This window comes from Danio aesculapii, chromosome 11 (genome assembly GCF_903798145.1).
Source record: "Danio aesculapii chromosome 11, fDanAes4.1, whole genome shotgun sequence".
Lineage (NCBI taxonomy): Eukaryota > Metazoa > Chordata > Actinopteri > Cypriniformes > Danionidae > Danio > Danio aesculapii.
The window spans coordinates 36,984,053-37,004,662 of record NC_079445.1 but is presented as its reverse complement, the minus strand read 5'-3'; the positions used below and the strand labels follow the sequence as shown (position 1 = coordinate 37,004,662).

At 35.3% G+C, this 20,610-nt stretch overlaps 1 protein-coding gene across 1 annotated transcript in view; it reads right to left on the bottom strand.

Moving 5' to 3' along the window:
• The window catches only part of LOC130237449 (mucin-5AC-like), a 13,107-nt gene extending 10,278 nt beyond the window's left edge, over nucleotides 1-2,829 (bottom strand). Inside the window, exons 1-2 of the mRNA XM_056468387.1 lie at nucleotides 2,746-2,829; nucleotides 2,176-2,472 (exon numbers count right to left, since the gene is read on the bottom strand). Of these exons, the coding sequence (XP_056324362.1) occupies nucleotides 2,176-2,472; nucleotides 2,746-2,800 (352 nt within the window). The 5' untranslated portion in view covers nucleotides 2,801-2,829. The remainder of the gene's footprint in view (nucleotides 1-2,175; nucleotides 2,473-2,745) is intronic.
• Nucleotides 2,830-20,610: the final 17,781 nt, after the last annotated feature.

Below are 20,610 nucleotides of genomic sequence, written 5' to 3'. Positions count from 1 at the left end.
ACAGAAACGGCCTGTACTCTCATAAGACAAACTAAAACTGAAACTCTTTATTCACACGCTTTCTTGCATCCAAAGTCTGTCACTTTCAATTTTACATGCACAGAGTGATATAGTGTTCATGCAGTAACAATGCAAAACAATTTGCTCTATAAATAAGTTTGCACACATTGACACTTTGCCAGTTTTAGAACAAACTAAATCTGTGTCTCTTCACACACTAAGGATCGAGCCTTGGTTTATTTACACATCCACTCCATTCTAAAACCACACAGCACATTTATTTGATTGTGCCAAATAAATAAAATAATTGTTAGCAAAAAAATGTAAGATTGTATTTAAGTGGTTAATACTTGTTTTATTTTTAAAAATATTGTATTGTAAATGCAATTTAATATTTTGGTTTTTTTATTCTAAATAAAGTACATAACTGCAATAATACTAATAATATAATATATTATTTTAATAATTTTGTTGGGTGTCACATTGGCGCAGTGGGTTTGCATGTTCTCCTCGTGTTGGCGTAGGTTTTTTCCAGGTGCTCCTGTTTCCCCTACAAGTCCAAAGACATGCACTATAGGTGAATTGGATAAGCTAAGTTGTCCGTAGTGTATGTGTGTGTGTGAGTGAGTGTGATGGGTGTTTATTCGCTGTGGCGACCCCTGATTAATAAAGGGACTAAGCCGAAAAGAAAATGAATGAATGGTTTTGTTTGTTTGTATATTTATTTCCTTTCTTCCTGGATGAAGTGTGTTTTTATTTACAAGAAAACAAGGGTAGACAGCGAGAATAATTACCAAGAGAATTCTTTGTCGGATCTGCTTATTACATTGACACTTCACAAAACAAGTGCTATTTTTGGTAAACTTTTTTTTTTTTTTTTAGATGTGTCAGATATTTTTACAGCTCTTTAACAACTTTTATCAGATGATCAGCTCAAAAGACTCTTAATTCTTGTCTAAATATATCCGGTCACACCATGATTTGTCTGAAAAGGTCTTACAATTTGTTCTTTTTATAATTTACACATTAAAGTTGCCATGACATTTTAATTTGCTCTTCTTATTTTTATATTAATATAGTATTGCTTTTGTTTTTAAATGATGTATATCTGCTCTTCATTCATTTAAAAAAAATAAAATAACTTTTTCCTTCATAAACTTTTAGCAATAACCACAACCTTCCCTTCTCCTCAAAACAACTTTTCTTCACTTCTGGACACATACTGACATATGACTTTAGGGCAGGGCTATCTGTGCTTTTTCTCTGCCTTCATCAATCTTACTTCGTTTTTGTATTGCCCGTCTTCCAATGATTCATTTGGTTCCCAAAAGATAAAATCATGCACAGCACTACATTTTTTCCCCATTACAATACCGGTTCCAAATGTACTTCACAATAGTGGAAAAAACACAGTCTTGACTTACGTTTAATGCAGGCTTTAAGGAAGTGTCTGATAGATTTCTACAACTAGAATCAGCATCACTTATTTAAGTTCATTTTAACCTCATATTAAAATACTGACTCATGTTGAATCATCCTAAATGTGTTCTATACAGTTGAAGTCAGAATTATTCGCCCCCTTTGAAATTTTTTTCTTTTTAAAATATTTCCTAAATTATGTTTAACAGAGCAAGGAAATTTTCACAGTATGTCTGATAATATTTTTTCTTCTGGAGAAATTCTTATTTGTTTTATTTCAGCCAGAATAAAAGCAGTTTTTAATTTTTAAAAAATCTTTTTAAGGTCAAAATTATTAGCCCCTTTAAGCAAACATTTTTTTTCAATAGTCTACAGAACAAACCATCATTATACAATAACTTGCCTAAATACCCTAACCTGCCTAGTTAACCTAATGAACCTAGTTAAGCCTTTAAATGTCACTTTAAGCTGTATAGAAGTGTCTTGAAAAATATCTAGTAAAATATTATTTACTGTCATCATGGCAAAGATAAAATAAATCAGTTATTAGAAATGAGTTATTAAAACTATTGTGTTTAGAATTGTGTTGAAAAAAATCTTCCCTCCGCTAAACAGAAATTGGGGACAAAAAAAAACTGGGGGGCCAATAATTCTGATTTCTAAAGTGTGTCTGTTTAAATTGAAATAAACAAGTTATTTATAAACAACTAATTATCTCTCAAACACAAGAACCAATGAACAAGTGCAATGTCTCACCTAGAACAGTCACTGTGGCAGCAGCAGAATGAGATGATGGTTCATTAATCCCTCTCTCATTTGTTGTGTAGTAACAGTTAATGTCGACTGATTGAGGTGATTTTCCACCTGCCCATATGAGCAAGCCATCACCAGTAAACTCCAGTTCACATGATGGACTGACTTTTATATTCTTCACTTCTCTGTTTATTGTGAAATAACACTGATTAACTGTAACACCTGCTGGCGTCTCACAGCTGATCTTCACTGAGCTGAACTCACTAATGACATCTGAAGAAACACGAACAGTAGGAGCATCTGAAACAAACACAACAGATCAATCAATCAATATCTCCTTACTGACTGACCACATTTACATCTGTCATTATCAAACTGCTGCTTGTGTTTGGGTTTAACGTTTAAACTCTTATTATCTCACCCAAATGTTGACACAATTAATGGTTTCAGTTTTGATGTGTTTTGCTTAAACTTTTACAGTACTGATCACAGAGAATATTGTAGACAATCAGACTTTCTTCGCTACAATTGTAGACATACCGTATTAAATATTAAACATCATAGATCACTTACTGTAAGACTGAACCTCCGTAATGAGAAGAAAAATGATGAAGATGAAAATCTCCATTGCAGCAAGTGTGAAACAGAACTAAAGTTTGGCTAACGGTGGGTGAATTAGGAAGTGACACATTAGACCACAGGAAACCATTTGATGCTTTGTGCAGTCCATCTATGATGATGAACATACGTCATGAGGCCACATACACAGCTTTATTTTAATGTAGAGCAGATCTCATCTGTAATCAGTTTTGCAAATATAACAAACTATAGACTTACAAAGAGAAAGACTAGACAATAAGCATTAAAACATACAGTCAAATAGTAAAGGCGGACACAGTTGCTCATTAAGTGGACAAATGTTTGACAGAGAAAATAAAACAAACTTGTACTACACAAATAACCAATAGAGCACTATTTGCTCTAATTTTATGAAATTGTTTATTTCATAATGAGCTTCATAATGATTCATAATTTCACAATTTTGGATTTCCCACCAAAACAAATGTATTCAGGGTATTTTAGGCCTTAAAAGTCTTAAATTCAATGAAATATTGTGTTGTAGTTCTCAAATCACTTAAAACTGGTCTTAGTTTTCCTCTGTCCATGTAAAGCTACCCAATCGGGCCAATACCCATCCAATCACTTACATTCCATCTCAATAAAGTTAACTTTATTTACCAATGTGTTTTTTTTTCTATACAATAATATGTTTCCAATGTTTTTTTTAATGTTTTACTGGGCCATTAGAAAAAAATCCTTAACGTTTAGCCTTGTGTAAGTCTAAAATTTTATTCATAATGATCTTAAAAAGGCCTCAAAATAAAAAATTAAAAAGATCTCAAAATAAATGTAATGTGATGAAACCTATAGAAATCCTATTCTTGTGGTAAAGACTTTTCTGCACTGACTATGTGTGTGTTTCATTTAAATGTCAGGAGGAGTAGGGGCGTGACCTCTCAAAGTTGGACACACCCACATAAAGGAACCATGTTTCGGTTACAATTACAAACCGTAATTGAAAATCCTGGCTAGGGCAACTTTAACACATTTTACCAATATTACATACATTTTTGCTCAGAATATGAAAAAACAGGACCTGTTGATCAGTATAACATTTTAGTAGATATACCTTGTGTATAATGTGCATACTTTAAAATCCTTTTATGGACATTTATTTATTTGATTTATTTTCAGACTTTGAAATGAAGCAGGTCATTGGTGTAGTATGCAGAAGTTAAAAGCATTTTTTTCCATCTGGCAGGAGAATATTATCATCAGAACCTGCAGAAATACAGACTTGGTTTTCATTTATTTCTATATCATGAAATTCAGTTTATCCACAACGAACTTTGTACTTACTGGTAAAGCAGATCAGTCCAAGTCCAGACAGAAATGAAGCAATGGGTCTGCACAAAAAAAAAGGTTTAATGATAATGTTTATTAAGATCATTTCTGAAATAATGTGAGGCTTTTATATTAAATACGTTTAAAAATTCAAGGTTGTCTTTGGAAAAATATTCTTGCTCTCAATGTTGTTTTGAGTGAATGGACAACATTCAGAGTGAATAATGATGATAATAATAAAAGCTTTCATAACTCATTTAAGACTCATTTTAACACTAAAGAAATTTAAAGTAAAATGAGGCAATTATGTTTTAAATAAAGACAATTTTCACTCCCATTTTTCTGTGGTTTCTCCAGTAGAGGTCGCTGATGAATCTTGAACTAGAATTCAAGATATAAGTCTTTATATTACAGCATAACAAAGAGTAAACGCTAAAAAATATTCAAAGATGATTCCTTATCTTTACATTTTTTTTAAGTTAAGTGGCTGTTAGCAATTTATTTGGGCTAAATTTAAACAAAGAAATAAAGTTGAATATTACTCAATTTAATTTGTTTGTTTAAATACAACCCATAATAATTCTTTGCAACAATTTTGCAGAAATCTTTTTTTTTTCAGTGTATAAAATAATAAAACTTCTATGAGAATCATTCATTCATTCATTTTCTTTTCGGCTTAGTCCCTTTATTAATCTGGGGTCACCACAGCGGAATGAACCGCCAACTTATCCAGCACATGTTTTACACAGCGGATGCCCTTCCAGCTGCAACCCATCTCTGGGAAACATCCATACACACTCATACACTACAGACAATTTTAGACTTCCCAATTCACCTGTACCACATGTCTTTGGACTGTGGGGGAAACCGGAGCACCCGGAGGAAACCCACGCGAACGCAGGGAGAACATGCAAACTCCATACTGAAACACCAACTGACCCAGCCAAGGCTCGAACCAGTGACCTTCTTGCTGTAAGGCGACAGCACTAGCCACTGCGTCGCCCTTATGAGAATCACTTAAAGGTAACTCACTTGGTTTTGAAGATGTCAGCATTACTCCAGTAGAGGTCGCTGATGGAGCTGAACAAAGAATTCAAAATAAAATGTCTTTAAATGTGCAGTTATTTACACAGCTCTCTGTTATACTTGATTCTGAGGTCAGTCACGACATTCCAAGGTAAATTATATTAAGGGTTATGTACATCTATTTGGTCGTTCAATGAACATTGTCCTGCTTAAACAAGGCTACTCACAATACAATATAATTCAAAACCTTGTTCAGACTTTCATCTGAAGTTTTTCTCGCATAACAGCATGATAAATACACCCTACAAAGAAACAAAAACAAATACAAAAAAATAATAATAATAGTTTTACACTGACCTCATTCAGCTCCATGACTTTTTTATTCATTCATTCAGTTTCTTTTCAGCTTAGTCTCTTTATTAATCAGGGGTGCCACAGCTGAATGAACTGCCAACTTATGCATATGTTTTACGCAGCGGATGCCCTTCCAGCCGCAACAGAGTACTGGGAAACACCCATAAATCCTCATTAACACATACACTATGACCAATTTAGTTAATCCAATTCACCTGTACCGCATGTCTTTGCACTGTCGGGGAAACCGGAGCACCCGGTGGAAACCCATGCCAACACGGGGAGAACGTGCAAACTCTATACAGAAATCCCAGCTGACCCAGCCATGGCTCGAACCAGCGACCTTTCTGCTGTGAGGTGACAGTGCTAACCACTAAGCATGTCCATGCTGTATTACTGGCTAATTTTTATATAACTGTCACATGTGTTGTTTTACAATGTTGTATGCTTGTCAGTTATAGTCTATAATGAAAACACTCCTTATTTTTCACATTAACAATGAACAAAATATTATAACAAAGTCATAAATGGTCTACTGTCAAAATACCCTACAGTTGAATTAAGATGTAGTGCTAATCACTTGCTTTTGTGCCAGTTGTCAAAGTTTTAGCAAAACAAATACAAGTAGGTCTAGTTGTTTATTTTTGAGGGGCCATAATTAAGTTTTAATACTGTAAATTATTTTAATATATTTTAAAACACTTACTCTGGACTGTTACTGTCACTGGATCAGAGAAGAGAGATGGTATGAGATTATCTTGCATCTTCACAGTGTAGAAGCAGGTTATTTTAACAGATACAAACTGAACGTCTGATCCGGCACTGATCTGAGATCCAGTGATGGACAGCTGACATGATAGATTTGGTTTCGAGTTATATGTTCTTTGATTTATTTGGAAGTAACACATCTCCATCTCCGCCTTTACCCGATCTTCAGTGTACTCGCAGCTCAGCTCAACTGTGTCTGTTTCTGTAATAACTTGGGCAGACGCTGACAGTGTGGGTGGAGGAAAGGCTAATGAATTAAACAGAGAAAATATATTAAGCAGTGATCAGAAATCAATACTTGGCTTGTATTTTTGGAATAGATGTTTAGAGAAACCTGGTCCAGGAATTCTCCCTGGTTTTTATTAAGTATTTTCTTTTTGGTTAATGACTTTCTATGACCTTTTTAGGATCTTCTCAGTAATATTTTGATTATGAGATTATTACAGAGATATTTTTGACAGATTACTGAAACAACTTGTAAGATTTAAGAAATCTCAGATACTTTGATGCTTTCACATATGGACAGTACAATGTGTATAAACACAGAGATAGTTGCCTCTACACCCCATGGAGTGAGAATGAGGGAAAGCAAGTGACTTTATCTATCATGTTTGATATCATTTGAAATGTCTCAGTGTGACTGGTACAATGGTCTCATTCCCTCACAAATAGACATAATCAAAATAATAGATTTATAACTCTAGGTATCTTTTGACGCACTGATAAGGGTGTGCCCCTACCTTGGGGGCTTCTATTCAAATTTGTTCCCTATAGCAGTGTTTCCCAACCCTGTTCCTGGAGGCACACCAACATTACATATTTTGGATGTCTCCGTTATCTGACCCATTAAATTCAGGTTTTGGAGTCTCTTCTGATGTTATGATAAGATGATTCAGGTCTGTTTGATTAGGGAGAGGTTGAAAATGTGGACTGTTGGTGTGCCTTCAGGAACAGGGTTGGAAAACACTGCCCTATAGGCAGTAACTCTTCAGATCTAACGTGCCACTAAATGCAAATGCCTGTTAATCCATACACCACTCCTTAAAGAAGATTCTGTCTTGGTCTGACTATATGAGGAAAAGTGTTAAGACGTTTGCCATGATTTTGTTATCATATAAGCTTCATACTATGCATATTATTGAAAGTCAGGTATTCATCTTTTGATGGATTTATCTTTGAGAATTTTATATTGTATTGTATTGATTGTTTATGAATTGACTGAATAATTGGCATAATACACATTTACTTGACTAATAAATTGTTTCAGATTCTTCTAATTTATCTTGTATTATTAACTCTAGTAGATTACATTAAGTCCATAAGGTAAGTAACTGTCTAAAACACATTAGACAGAGCATCGTGGCACGCTATATACGATAATCTTAGAGCTACGACTAACACATTGGCATTAATTCAAGTATACTTAGACTGTATAGGCTAATAATGAACTTTTCTATTTAGAACAACAGAGTATTGTTGAGACCAATCTAAATGTGGGTAGGCCTTTATCTTTAAACCTATAATACTATTTAAATCCTATGGTGATTACTTAAAGTTACTAATAGTTTAAGTAAATTGGTCTGCTTAATTCTATAGTAATGATCATAGTATGATTAAATAGTTTTGTCTTGATTTAGTTGATAGCAGATCTGTGGGGACCACACAAAAAATATTCTAAACTGAGTAAGTAGGGTTCTGCCTTTTTAGGATAGTGGTTATTCGTCTCTGTTTTGTGACCAAGACTGACATGTTTTTGTTTAAGAGATTGCACTCGGCCGGTTCAAGACTCAGGATGTTATAGGAACCAGAATGAACGAGTGCAATATATAAAAACAAGATTAAATAAAATAATGAAACAGTCATCTAAATTAATTATTACAATAAGCATCTTAATGTTTTATGACTGGAGTCAGTTAAAACGAGGATGAATAAATTAATATTCTAAACAACCTCATAATAAAATTGGAGTCAGATAGGAGTTAATTTTAAACTAAAACAACATTGTGTATCGGAAAGACCGAACACACCTCTTCATCCACCAGTAGAAACTGTCATTGGATAACTGGCTGGACCTTACAAGCTTAAAATACATCAGTCAGTCATTATCAGTGGTGTAAAGTAACTAATTACAAATACTCAAATTACTGTAATTGAGTAGTTTTCCTCAGGAATTGTAATTTACTAAGTCGTTCTAAAAATGTTTACTTTCACTTGAGTTCATTTTTAGTGCTGTATCAGTGATTTTACTACACTATTTTCCTTCAACCTGCAGTCTACTCTATTTTTTCTGGTCTATGGGGAGTAGAAAATACATTCTTGTTTTTTTTTCCCAGTCAAATCGCACATAGTAAGTAAATCGCATCATACTGAACTACCTCAAGACTCTTTATAAATCCAGCAAACCATTAGGAAGCCTTAAAAGTGTTCAAGAAGATGTCCAAAATCTTTACACGCATTGACCCAGAGACTGCTTAAATCCATGTCACTGATGAGAAGAAGACTGATGTCTACTGTATGATGACTGAAATCCCCAAATAGCCTTATACAGTCACTAAATGCACTACAGAATGTTACGTGCACACACATGCACAATTGCATGTTAACGCTTCAACCTTTCACAATGTAATACTCACTACTCTTGAGTACTTTTAAAAGGGCTACTCTTTACTCATACTTTGAGTAATACTTACAACAGATACTTTTACTCTACCTCCACTACATGTTTGGGCAAGTAATGGTACTTTTACTTAAGTATGATTTTTCTGTACTCTTTTAACCACTGGTCATTACATCTCCTCCCTGACCATATTGTAAGTTCTGTACTTTTCCAAGGTATTTTTAAGGTTCAAATTAATAGTACAATTCTATGATGTGTTTATTTAATTTAATTTTATATTGATTTATTTTATGTGTAGTCAAAGTTTTTCATTTGTTTGTCCTCTTGAAAATTAAGTTTAAAAAGATTAGAAAATGAAGATTATTATTTCAGTTAGAAATCTCAAGAGGTTTAAATCATTTTTTTAAAGACATTAGTTAACTGTACATGCTTCACAACATATTTATGAATAGTGTTATTATAAATTATATTATTAATCACTTACTGAGAGATTGAACCTTCATAAGGAGCTGAAAAATGATGAAGATGAACAACTCCATTACAGCGAGTGTGGGAAATAAATTAAGCATAAGCAGGAAACCAGTTAAGGTACTGAGCAGTCTGAAGACGAAAGTGTAGATAATAAGACCACACTTACTGTAAATGTATGTTACATTACATACTGATGCACAACAGACAGTTTCACATTCATTCAGACAAAATCATTCAGATGATGGATGGTTTTAATAAATATTGTAGTAAAGTGCAACATCAAATTTAATATGGTATGACAAAGTCATGACAACAAATGTTTTTGTTACATTTTTTAGTAAGTTAATCTAGTTTCAACAATTTTTTTAGTTACAAGGTTTAACTTAATATTTTCCAGAAAATTTCCTTTAATTTGGCTAAATTGAATGCAGTTTTTTTTACAGTGAGGATGCAGTATTCACAGTGGTCACATTAGTACACATTTATTTAATATTTAATGCAGAAAATGTACATTTGCTTATTGATTGAACATTTTTTACAGAACGTAATGAAAAACATTAATAACAACTTAAGTAAGGGACTATGCTGACTTTTTATGCTTAATTTTTTATGCTACGTTTTTTTTTTAACACAACACAGTTAAAATAGCTTTAATGTTACAACTCAAGCTTCAAAACTGTACAGGGGTACATTTCCCAAACAACGACGTAACTTGCTATGAACTGAAATCATAATACGATGCATTGTTTGGGTAAAGAATGATGTAATGATGAGTGTTTCTCTAAACTGTAGTTGCTTTGTTGCAGATATGTCGTTTGAACCACGTTAGTTATAACGTAAAACGCCCATAATGATGCTCTAAACAGGGTGGAGTAACTACTTCTTTAGAGAAGAATCCTATACATTTACATTTACATTTAGTCATTTAGCAGACGCTTTTATCCAAAGCAACTTACAAATGAGGACAAGGAAGCAATTTACACAACTATAAGAGCAACAGTGAGTAAGTGCTATAGACAAGTTTCAGGTGTGTAAAGTCTAAGAAACAAAGCATTAGTAATGTTTTATTTTGAGAGAGAGTACAGTTAGTGGTATAGCCAGAGAGGCAGTTACAGATTAGGAAGGAAAGTGGAGACTAAATAGTTGAGTTTTTAGTCGTTTCTTGAAGACAGCAAGTGACTCTGCTGTTCTGATGTAGTTAGGGAGTTCATTCCACCAACTGGGCAGATTGAATGCGAGAGTTCGGGAAAGTGATTTCTTCCCTCTTAGGGATGGAACCACGAGGCGACGTTCATTCACAGAACGCAAGTTTCTGGAGGGCACATAAATCTGCAGAAGTGAGAGCAGATAAGAAGCAGCAAAGCCAGAGGTCGCTTTATAAGCAAACATCAGAGCTTTGAATTTGATGCGAGCAGCAACTGGCAGCCAGTGCAAACGGGTGAGTAGCGGAGTGACATGTGCTCTTTTGGGTTCACCAAAGACCACTCGTGCTGCTGCATTCTGAAGCAGCTGAAGAGGTTTGATAGAGTTAGCTGGAAGCCCGGCTAGAGAGAACAAGAGCTTGAACAATGAGTTGAGCTGCATGTTGAGATAGGAAGGGTCGGACCTTTCTGATGTTATAGAGTGCGAATCTGCAAGATCGAGCAGTTCTAGAAATGTGGTCAAAGAAGTTTAGTTGGTCATCAATCGTTACTTCAAGGCTTTTTACCATTTTGGATGCAGTGATGGTTGCTCCATCCATCTGGATTGAAAAGTTATGGTGTAGAGTCGGGTTGGCAGAAACTTCAAGCATTTCCGTTTTTGCGAGGTTAAGCTGAAGATGATGATCTTTCATCCAGTGTGAAATGTCTGACAGGCAGGCTGAGATGCGAGCTGGAACCGAGGGATCATCAGGGTGAAAAGAGAGGTATAGCTGGGTGTCATCAGCATAGCAGTGGTAGGAAAATCCATGTTTCTGGATGACTGTTCCTAAAGGTCCTATAATTTCTTAGAGCAAATTATATTGTTTTACACGCACATGCATTTAAAAAAAAAAACAATATTAGTTTTGATTAAAAAATGCACTTGTTTATCATATTAATTAAAATATATGTAAATGGCATATATACTGTAGTGCCAATGTTTCCTTTACAAATATTATTGAGAACATATTCTATTCTAAAGCATAAAATCACTTACAAAAGCTAACACGTATTCTAATGTCATATATAAATCATATAAACAAATAAATAATGAGGTGATTTATTTAGAAATGAAATTTAATATTTATTATGTATTAGGAAATGAAAAAATCCTACTTTAATAATAATAATAATAATAATAATTATTATAATTATTATAATTATAATTATTATTATTATTATTATTATTATTATTATTATTATTATTATTATTATTATTATTATTATGTAGGATATTGTTTAGATATTTATTTTTATTTTATTAAGTCTACTTTTACAATTTGACACATGCAAACCACTGAAGAAATGTTCTAACCAACAAACTTATGTCATATACAGTACAGATACTTAATAAATAACCTGCTATAAATTTAAACAATAATGTATGCTATGTTTTTTGTTTTCAGAAGCTTTAGAGACGTAACATAAATTCCGCTTTTAAATAATAGGTCACATGTAGCGTTTGTCATGAGCCATGGCTGTGTTCAAAATGACATCAATGTTTTCAAAGTGCACTGCGAAGGGAGCGCAATTGTAAACAGGCAGAATGCTGTGAAAACTCTTAAAAAGCAAATTACACCTAATAGTGATGACTTTAATGCTTTTTATTTTAAATCATTCCAAGTTTAAATATTCTAAATGAATAGGGCATAGAGCGATAACTGGGAATTGAACGCAGCCTGGAATTTCTAACTACAGCTTCAGAGGTATAGTTGCAAGCATACAAGTTTATCAGTTTATCATACGGAGTGTGTCTGTCAGTCAGCGCTTATACATGCATTTGCTGATTCAGAGGTTGCATATGAAAGGCGATGATCATCGCACAGCTTGAATGGAAAGAAAGTGAATGCAGACATTTTTTTATTCATTTCAACATGCTTTCAAGATTAAAAATATGGGAAAATACTTAACGATAGGATGATAGCAGGATAAAATGGTAAAATACGGAGGAATGCTGGCAAAAACGTGAAGGTTGACATGTATGAAGTGAACAGGAAGTGTTGGTGGACAAAGTCTTTGCGAGATAACACAATCTTTGCGAGGGAATGCAAAAACTTAAAATCATATATGTTTTCCTATGACAGTTTTTTTTTTTCTCTTACCCAGTTTTCTTTCTCCCTCACCATCACGTCCCTCAGCAGTTTCTAGCTATAATCACACTGACTAAAATATAAAATTTACAAGCAAAAAATTCAGATAATTATTTTTTAATTAACATACAAATATTTGCTGTCTTGACGTTTTGTCATAAAATTGTTTACAGTATAGACATTATAATGAAGTTTTTGAGAAATATAATTTTTTTTTTTTTGTTAGGTAGACTGGAAAAGGTAGACTTACAGCCTATGAAGTACAACTAATTATTTGTATTGCTGTCCATTCATATACAAAAGAAGTATTTGTCTAAACACGATATTTGAAAAAAAGTCACTCTTTAGTCTCGTGATACAAATGGGTGCAGTTACTAACAATGTGGCCATATTGTTTTTAACTCGCAGGGTTTCAGCAGGTTTACGTATCTAGATCACCAGCGGATGTCTGTTAAGCCTCAAATAATCTGTGATCATTTCCTGAGAAACGATGTGCTCTCTCCCCCAGATATAGAATGAGATGTGGCTGGTGCAGAAGTGATCAGAGAATATATCTCTGGTGGGCCAGCACATCTTGAAATAGCACACGATAAAACTCAAGATAGCAATAGACCTAGTCACATATATGTCTGTCAAAATGTATAATTAATGTTATGTCCTTTCCAGACACTCTTACTAATCATGGTGTACTGATCATGGGCATTGATATAAGTTCATTAATGACATAAAATGCGCAATTGTAAATCTTGCTTACCTGCAAACCAGCACAGACTGAAGATTCCAGACAAATTAACACAAAATGCAATGAAAAACAGCATGAGCAATGTGCATTTGAAAAGAAATAAATTGAATTATTATGAGGTAGTATGGTGGTGCAGTGGGTAGCACAATGGCCTCACAGCAAGAAGGTCGCTGGTTTGAGCCCCGGCTGGTCAGTTGGCATTTCTGTGTGGAGTTTGCATGTTCTCTCTGTGTTCACTTTCATTCGGGTCCTCCTGTTTCCCCCAAAAGTCCAAAGACCTGTGGTATATGTGTGGTATATGTAATTGGGTAAGCTAAATTGTCCGTAGTGTATGTGTGTGAATGAGTGTGTACGAATGTTATCCAGTGATGGGTTGCAGCTGGAAGGGCATCCGCTGCGTAAAACATATGCTGGATAAGTAGGCGGTTCATTTCGCTGTGGTGACCCCTGATTAATTCGAAAAAGAAAATGAATATATGAGTTATTATAATTTTTTAATAATGTTTTTTATATAAGGTGGCCTTAATATGTACTTACACTGAAATTAATCTTCTCTTTCCTCTGCGACACCCCTCTACCATCCAACGCCCCAACCACCCCATTCACCCCCCTCACTTTTGTCCGCAACACCCCTCCGCCATCTAACGCCCGACCACCACCACCCACCCTCCTCACTTTTGTCCGCGACAATCCCCCCAACCCATCCTCCCACCCCCCCTCCCGGACTCCATTTTCGTATGCGACACCTCGCCATCCTCAGGTAACATGCCGGATCCGTTACTCCGATCTGTTCAGGGACCTCGCAATTCACAAACCAAGCTCTGCTTACACCTTAACTCACCCTTAAACTTATCTATACCACCAAACCTGTCCTTAATCCCACCAGTATCCCACCTCACAAGCACCACAATTTTCTGCAATACGTTATCAACACGGTAAGTACATTGTATTTATTTTTTTAATGCAAGTACAAAGTACTTAAGGCTACCTGATGTAAAATAGGACCTTTTTTTAAATGAGTGCTAACATTAGGAGAACTGATAAAATCTATGCAGAAGTAGCTTTGCTTTAAACCATTGAAAGTGCTCTATAGAAAGCCCACAAACAAAGAGCAGGAGACTCTGGAGTATCTTTACAGGACGCTTTTATTTGAGAACTTAACTTTTTAATTTATATTTTCTTTTATTGCTTGATAGTCAAATTCTTATCACGAGGAAAAGATGTATCATATTGCAATGCAGGCCATGAGAGGTTTATATATTAATGAATTTTCATTTAGGGGTGGCACTGTTGCGCAGTGGGTAGCACTGTCTCCTCACAGCAAGAAGGTCGCTGGATCGAGCCTCGGCTAGGTCAGTTGGCATTTCTGTGTGGGGTTTGCATGTTGTCCTCATGTTCACTTGGGTTTCCTCTGGGTGCTCTGGTTTCGCCAACAGTCCAAAGACATGCGCTATAGGTGAATTAGGTAAGCAAAATTGTCTGTAGTGTATGTGTGTGAATGAGTGTGTATGGGTGTTTCCCAGTGATGGGTTGCAGCTGGAAGGGCATCTGCTGTGTAATTTGCATCCGCTGTGCATCTTTTATTGTGTTCATTCCGCTGTGGCAAATAAAGGGACTAAACTAAAAATAAAATGAATGAATGTTTGTTCTTTGATTCATGAATAAAACAAGGACATACAGATATACTGTTAGAGGAAATGACAGATCTATTCTTTATTTTCTTTATTTTATTTTTAATATAATGCGTCTTTGAATAAATGTCTTTTATTCGACTCTGTGTCACAAAATACAAAATAATACAGTTGAATTCTGAACATTTTTAATCAGTTTATGATTGTCTTATTGTTCTTGATGTATAGCTCTCAGATATGGTATATAACCTGTGGTATCTTCTCCTCAACAGGCCCCTAAATTTTATTTTATTTATTCGTTTATTTATTTTTTTATAGGATTATTATTTATTATTAATTATTATTATTTATAGGATAGTGTGGAGGACAGACAGGAAAGCATTGAGAGAGGGGAAGGATCGGCATAGGACCTTGAGCCGGGAATCAAACTCTGGTCGCCGTGAGCATCATGGTGCTACTGTATATGTCGGCGCACTTAACCACTAGGCTATTAGTGCCTTCTCTTTTGTTTAAAGAGTTTTCTTATTGGTTAATGCTGACAAAGAGCTGAAAGCCTAAATTATTAACATTCACAATCTCAAGATAATACAAATAATGCATTGGGACTCCATTTACAGATGATTAAACAATCAAGCAAAGCATCACTGGACAAGCACATACTATTTATCATTTTCTAAATTGAACTATATAACTTGAAATGGATGTTGCTGATATAAATATTTAACCCCATAGCCATGGACATAGACATGGAAAATGTGCAGAGATGGTGGTCCTCCAAGAACGTACAGTACTTCTATTGATGTTGAAGACACACTTCTCTATCTCCAGCTCTTCAGTATTCCCACAGCTCAGCTCAACTGTGTCTGTTTGCTGAAGAACTGAAGCAGATGCTGACAGTCTGGCCTGAGGAAGACCTGATGAAGGAAAATAAAATGATCAATTCAGGATTCCAGAAAAAGCGTTAGCTTAGCGTTGAAAATGGACAACTTGTGACTGAAAAGTTTGCTTATGTTTTTCTCTGTAAATAGCTTGTCACTTCTTCTCGCTTGTGTGTTTTTGATTCTGGAGATTTAGAGTTTTTGAGAGTTCAATTGCTTTGTGAAGTCAAACTAAACATTACTTTATTATGAATTAAGGTGCGCGCTATGAACTAACTTTAACTACAACATGAGTTACAAGAGTCCTTGTGTGAATAACAGCTACCATTATTACTTGTTAGTTCATGTTCTTGAATAATTTATGAATTAACATTTAAGTTTAAGTTAAATGTAACCAACATGAACTCATGAGCTGTTAATGTATAATTTTGTCATGACTTTACTTGAAGGGGCACGTTATATTAACTCATCCTTAAAGGGTCACGAAAGACCAAAACACATTTTTTGAGATGTTGACAGTCATATATATGTCCCAGGCTGCTAAAAACACTATTAGGACACATACATTTAGCAATAAAGTTAAGCAAATTTTGAGCAAATTCGTTCTTCAGGTTTGAAAAGAAAGCTACATCACAGATCATTGTGTAAATTCCAGCGTGTCGACTGGATGTCTGTACCCTGCAAGTACAATGTGACATCTTTGAGCTTTCAGCATTAATTCAAGAGAAAGACTTCCAAGTCTTTCCAGACCACCAATTAGCTCCCTCTATTGTGATTGAGGTGCAACTTCATTAATATGCATGATAGCTTCGAAGATTTTACCTGTTACAGTGGTTAGACAGCAGAGAGACACCACGTTGTGTTGCCAACCGTAATTAAAACAAGTGGAATAAGAAGAATTGTTTGGCGACATGGGTCGCCCTTTAACTACTCATGAACTCCTGTTGATGTTGTTCATTGTAAACGCACTAGACAGACAAGCAGAAGGAGTTCATGAGTAGTTAAGAATGAGTTAATGATGATGTGCCCCCTCAGATTAAGTCATTATATAATTATATATTAAGAGTCATGAGTTCATAATGGTTACATTAAACATAAACTAAAGTGGTATAATACATTAATTAACAAACAATCATGAACTAACAAGTAATTAAGGATTCTGTTATTCATGAACCCGTGTGACTCATGTTGCAGTTAAAGTTAGCTCATGATTAGCGCATGCATTACTCATTATTAGTTCACAATAAAGTATGTTCAGTTTACATATTAACACATCATTAGTCATGTACTGCTATTGTAAAGTGTTACCAGAACATCTTAATTTATGTTTGGGAGGCTACATCCAAGTTGTCCTCTAATTATAAGCAATGCATATTATGTGTTTTTGGAATTAAGCTATCCGGGTTATGTTGTTAAAATAAAGCACGCAGCTATATGTTGCAATCATTTAGTATTTGGCCTTTGTATTCAACAAGAATTAGCAACACAATTGTAATTCGCTTTGGAAAACAGCATCTGATAAATGACTAAATATAAATGTTTTTCTTAAAGAGTTATAATAAATGTATGCAAGTACAGTAAATAACCATAAATTTACTTTCTCAGAATTCCCTGCATGACATTTCACATTTTATGCTTTTTTTGTTGGCATTGCTCCTTTTTAGTGTGTTTTTTATTTTTTTTGAGTTATACACATTAGAGTTTTATGTAACATCTAATGTTGATAAATAATGTTTATTGCATTACTTTTATTGTATGTGTGTTACCATGATGGTGCTTATGGTTGTGTTTATGTCTGTGTTACAAAGTTATGTTGTGTATTTAGTACTTCAAAACATTGGTGTCTGACAAAAAACAATATGAAATACTGTAATGTATCGTAAAAACTAGGAATTTATTTTACATTCCAACTGTATATGCCTTCACAGTGTACATACCTTCTTTCGCCACTCAGATACACATTTAAATACACCATCAACAACTAATTTACTTCAATATACTACTTTTGAGGCAACATGGTGGCTCAGTGGTTAGCACTGTTGCCTCACAGCAAGAAAGTTGCTGGTTTGAGTCCCGGCTGGGTCAGGTGGCATTTCTGTGTGGAGTTTGCATGTTCTCCCCATGTCCTCGTGGGTTTCCTCTGGATGCTTCGGTTTCCCCCACAGTTCAAAGACATGCGCTATAGGTGAATTGGGAAAACTAAATTGGCCATAGTGTTTGTGTATGGATGTTTCCCAGTACTGGGTTGCAGCTAGAAGGGTTAATGGGGTTGTCATTATTATTTGCATTTTTAGGAGATCATTTGATCATTGGATGCAGTTGTCTTTGCTGTAATTAAGAACTAAAGAGAAACTAAAAGTTTATGCACTAAAAGGTGAACTGATGACCGAGCCATGTGTGTGTGCTTGCGTGCATGTATGCGTGTGGCCATCTTTTGGCTTTGACAACAGGTAACAATGCACAAATATCAGGGTCTGTTGAAGGAAACCATGAGGTTAAAAATGTACTTTAGTTTACACCAATCTGAGGAACAAGGAAAAGCCAGAGAGAGAAGTGAGAAGTGTGGTTGATGTATAAACCACTAAGTATGACAATTGTGATGATCAGCAGGAAACAAAAGTTAAAACATTCATGCTTTTGATTAATTGCCAATTGAATTGAATTTTTAATTCAGCCCCCAAGTTAAATGAAATATAGACAAACCCAACCGTTGGGTAATTTTTTTTAAATGCATTCCTAACCCAACAATTGGGTTTGTTTGTTTGTTTGTTTACCATAATTTGAGCTAAAACAAATCAGCATTTTAGAGTGTTTGTAGACGAATTACCGGTTTGTAAACACTCAGGATGCGTGCACAGCGAGGTTGCAGAAAAAACCCGGGAGCGCTAGAATTTACAGCGAAGGAATGACATCTGATGCGGGACAGAGTTTGAATTTGTATTATTTATATATATATATATATATATATATATATATATATATATATATATATATATATCACCCAGTGATAAGCACAGTTATTCTGCAAAATTAACGTTAACCCTTAGATGCACGAGCTATAAAATAGATATAGAAAAAAAAAAGATATATAAAAAAAAGACGGGTCACTTTAGACCCATGTAGTGCTTCAAAGGGTTAAAGTGAGCGATGTTCATCTGACAGGTTTATTTGCGATAGCGCCCTCCCATTGGATATTGGATAAGACGAAATGGCCAAGCATCCAGTCCCAAATATACAATCTCATTGAAGCTCCAAATGATTTTACATGAGAGAAGTTAAAGGCCTACAAGTCTTTGGATACCTACAATTTAGTTCTGTGTGGTCATGTGCAAGAAATAATGTTCCATGATTACCAGATTTAAAACTCTGTAGTGCTAAAAACTGAGGTTTTGCCTAGCCAATGACAGGAAAACAAGACGGAACAGTACAAGGCCTGGGTAATTAAACATCAACAAGCAAAACTACTGCATTCTGACAGCGAACTGCACCTGTACGGAAGGGTATGGGAACTTTGATTTTTACATTTTATTCTAAGCATTCAGTGTCCGCAGTTTAATTAACTATATTTAACTGTTTTTGCTGCAATCAAAAACGAGTAATGTGTATGATTCAGCATAGCATGAACTTACCTGATCTAAAATAAGAACTGCAGAGTCTAGCATTTTTAATTAGGTCCTCACTCCATTCAGCATTCTGCAGTTGGCATTAAAACCAGTGTGGTGTACAGTAAAAGTTAAGTTTTCTATTTTTGGACTTTTGATTTTGGCATCCTAATGCACAACACGACATGTTTGCTATTGCAACCAGTCTTTTTTTGCAACTGGTATGCGCAGTAGAACTCATGTGACGTTGTGTGACGTAGGTTGGTAATTTCCCTATAAGTTTGATTGGAAGTGAAACACAATCTCTTTATATGATAATAAGTTTAATTAGAATGATATTATGTGTAAATTAAAAAGTCAGAGGTTGATTTGGCATCTGTGCCAGACTGTATAACTCATCAGTGTCTGCCGGGACTTCAGGAATAGTGCAGTAGACATGGTACAGTTTGTCCTAAAAAACAAATTAGATTATAAATACCTACAAAATGTAATGATATTATAGAGCAGGGGTTCACAAACTCAGTCCTGGAGGTCCGATGTCCTGCAGATTTTAGCTCCAGCTTGCCTCAACACACCTGCAAGGATGTTTCTAGAAAGTATAGGTAGAGCTTGATTAGCTAGCCCATGTGTGTCTGATTCAACATTATGAACCTGCAGGCCTGGGGATGCAACTGCATGCTCAGACTAGCATTTCCAGACCTATTGTTAGGGTTAGCGTTAGAATTAGGGTCACTTGTCCGATGTTGCTCCAATGTTACTACTTGCTGGTCTGAATGTGCAGTTGCAAGATGTCCTCCCTGCAGTCTGCAACCACGATTACGTACTGGACCAGGTCCACTGTGTAGTGGACATTGTACAGTCCACTAAGGTAATGCCCATGCTACTGTTGGCGGTTGGGTTTAGGGTAGGTGGAAGTGTAGGCATTCGTCCATTACATAGTGGACCTGATCCAATACGTCATCAAGCTGCGGGCTGCAGCGAGGACTTAATCTACAGTTGGGTCTCCAGACTTGCCACTTCACCCAACCTAACAGCAGGTGGCACTGTCTGAGAAAACGATAGGTCTGAAAGTGCTGGTGTGAGCGTGTAGGTCAGAGCGTGCAGTTTGGTCTTCGGGCCTGAAGCTTCACCCTACTCATCTGATTGGGGCTGGAGCTAAAACCTGCAGGGCAC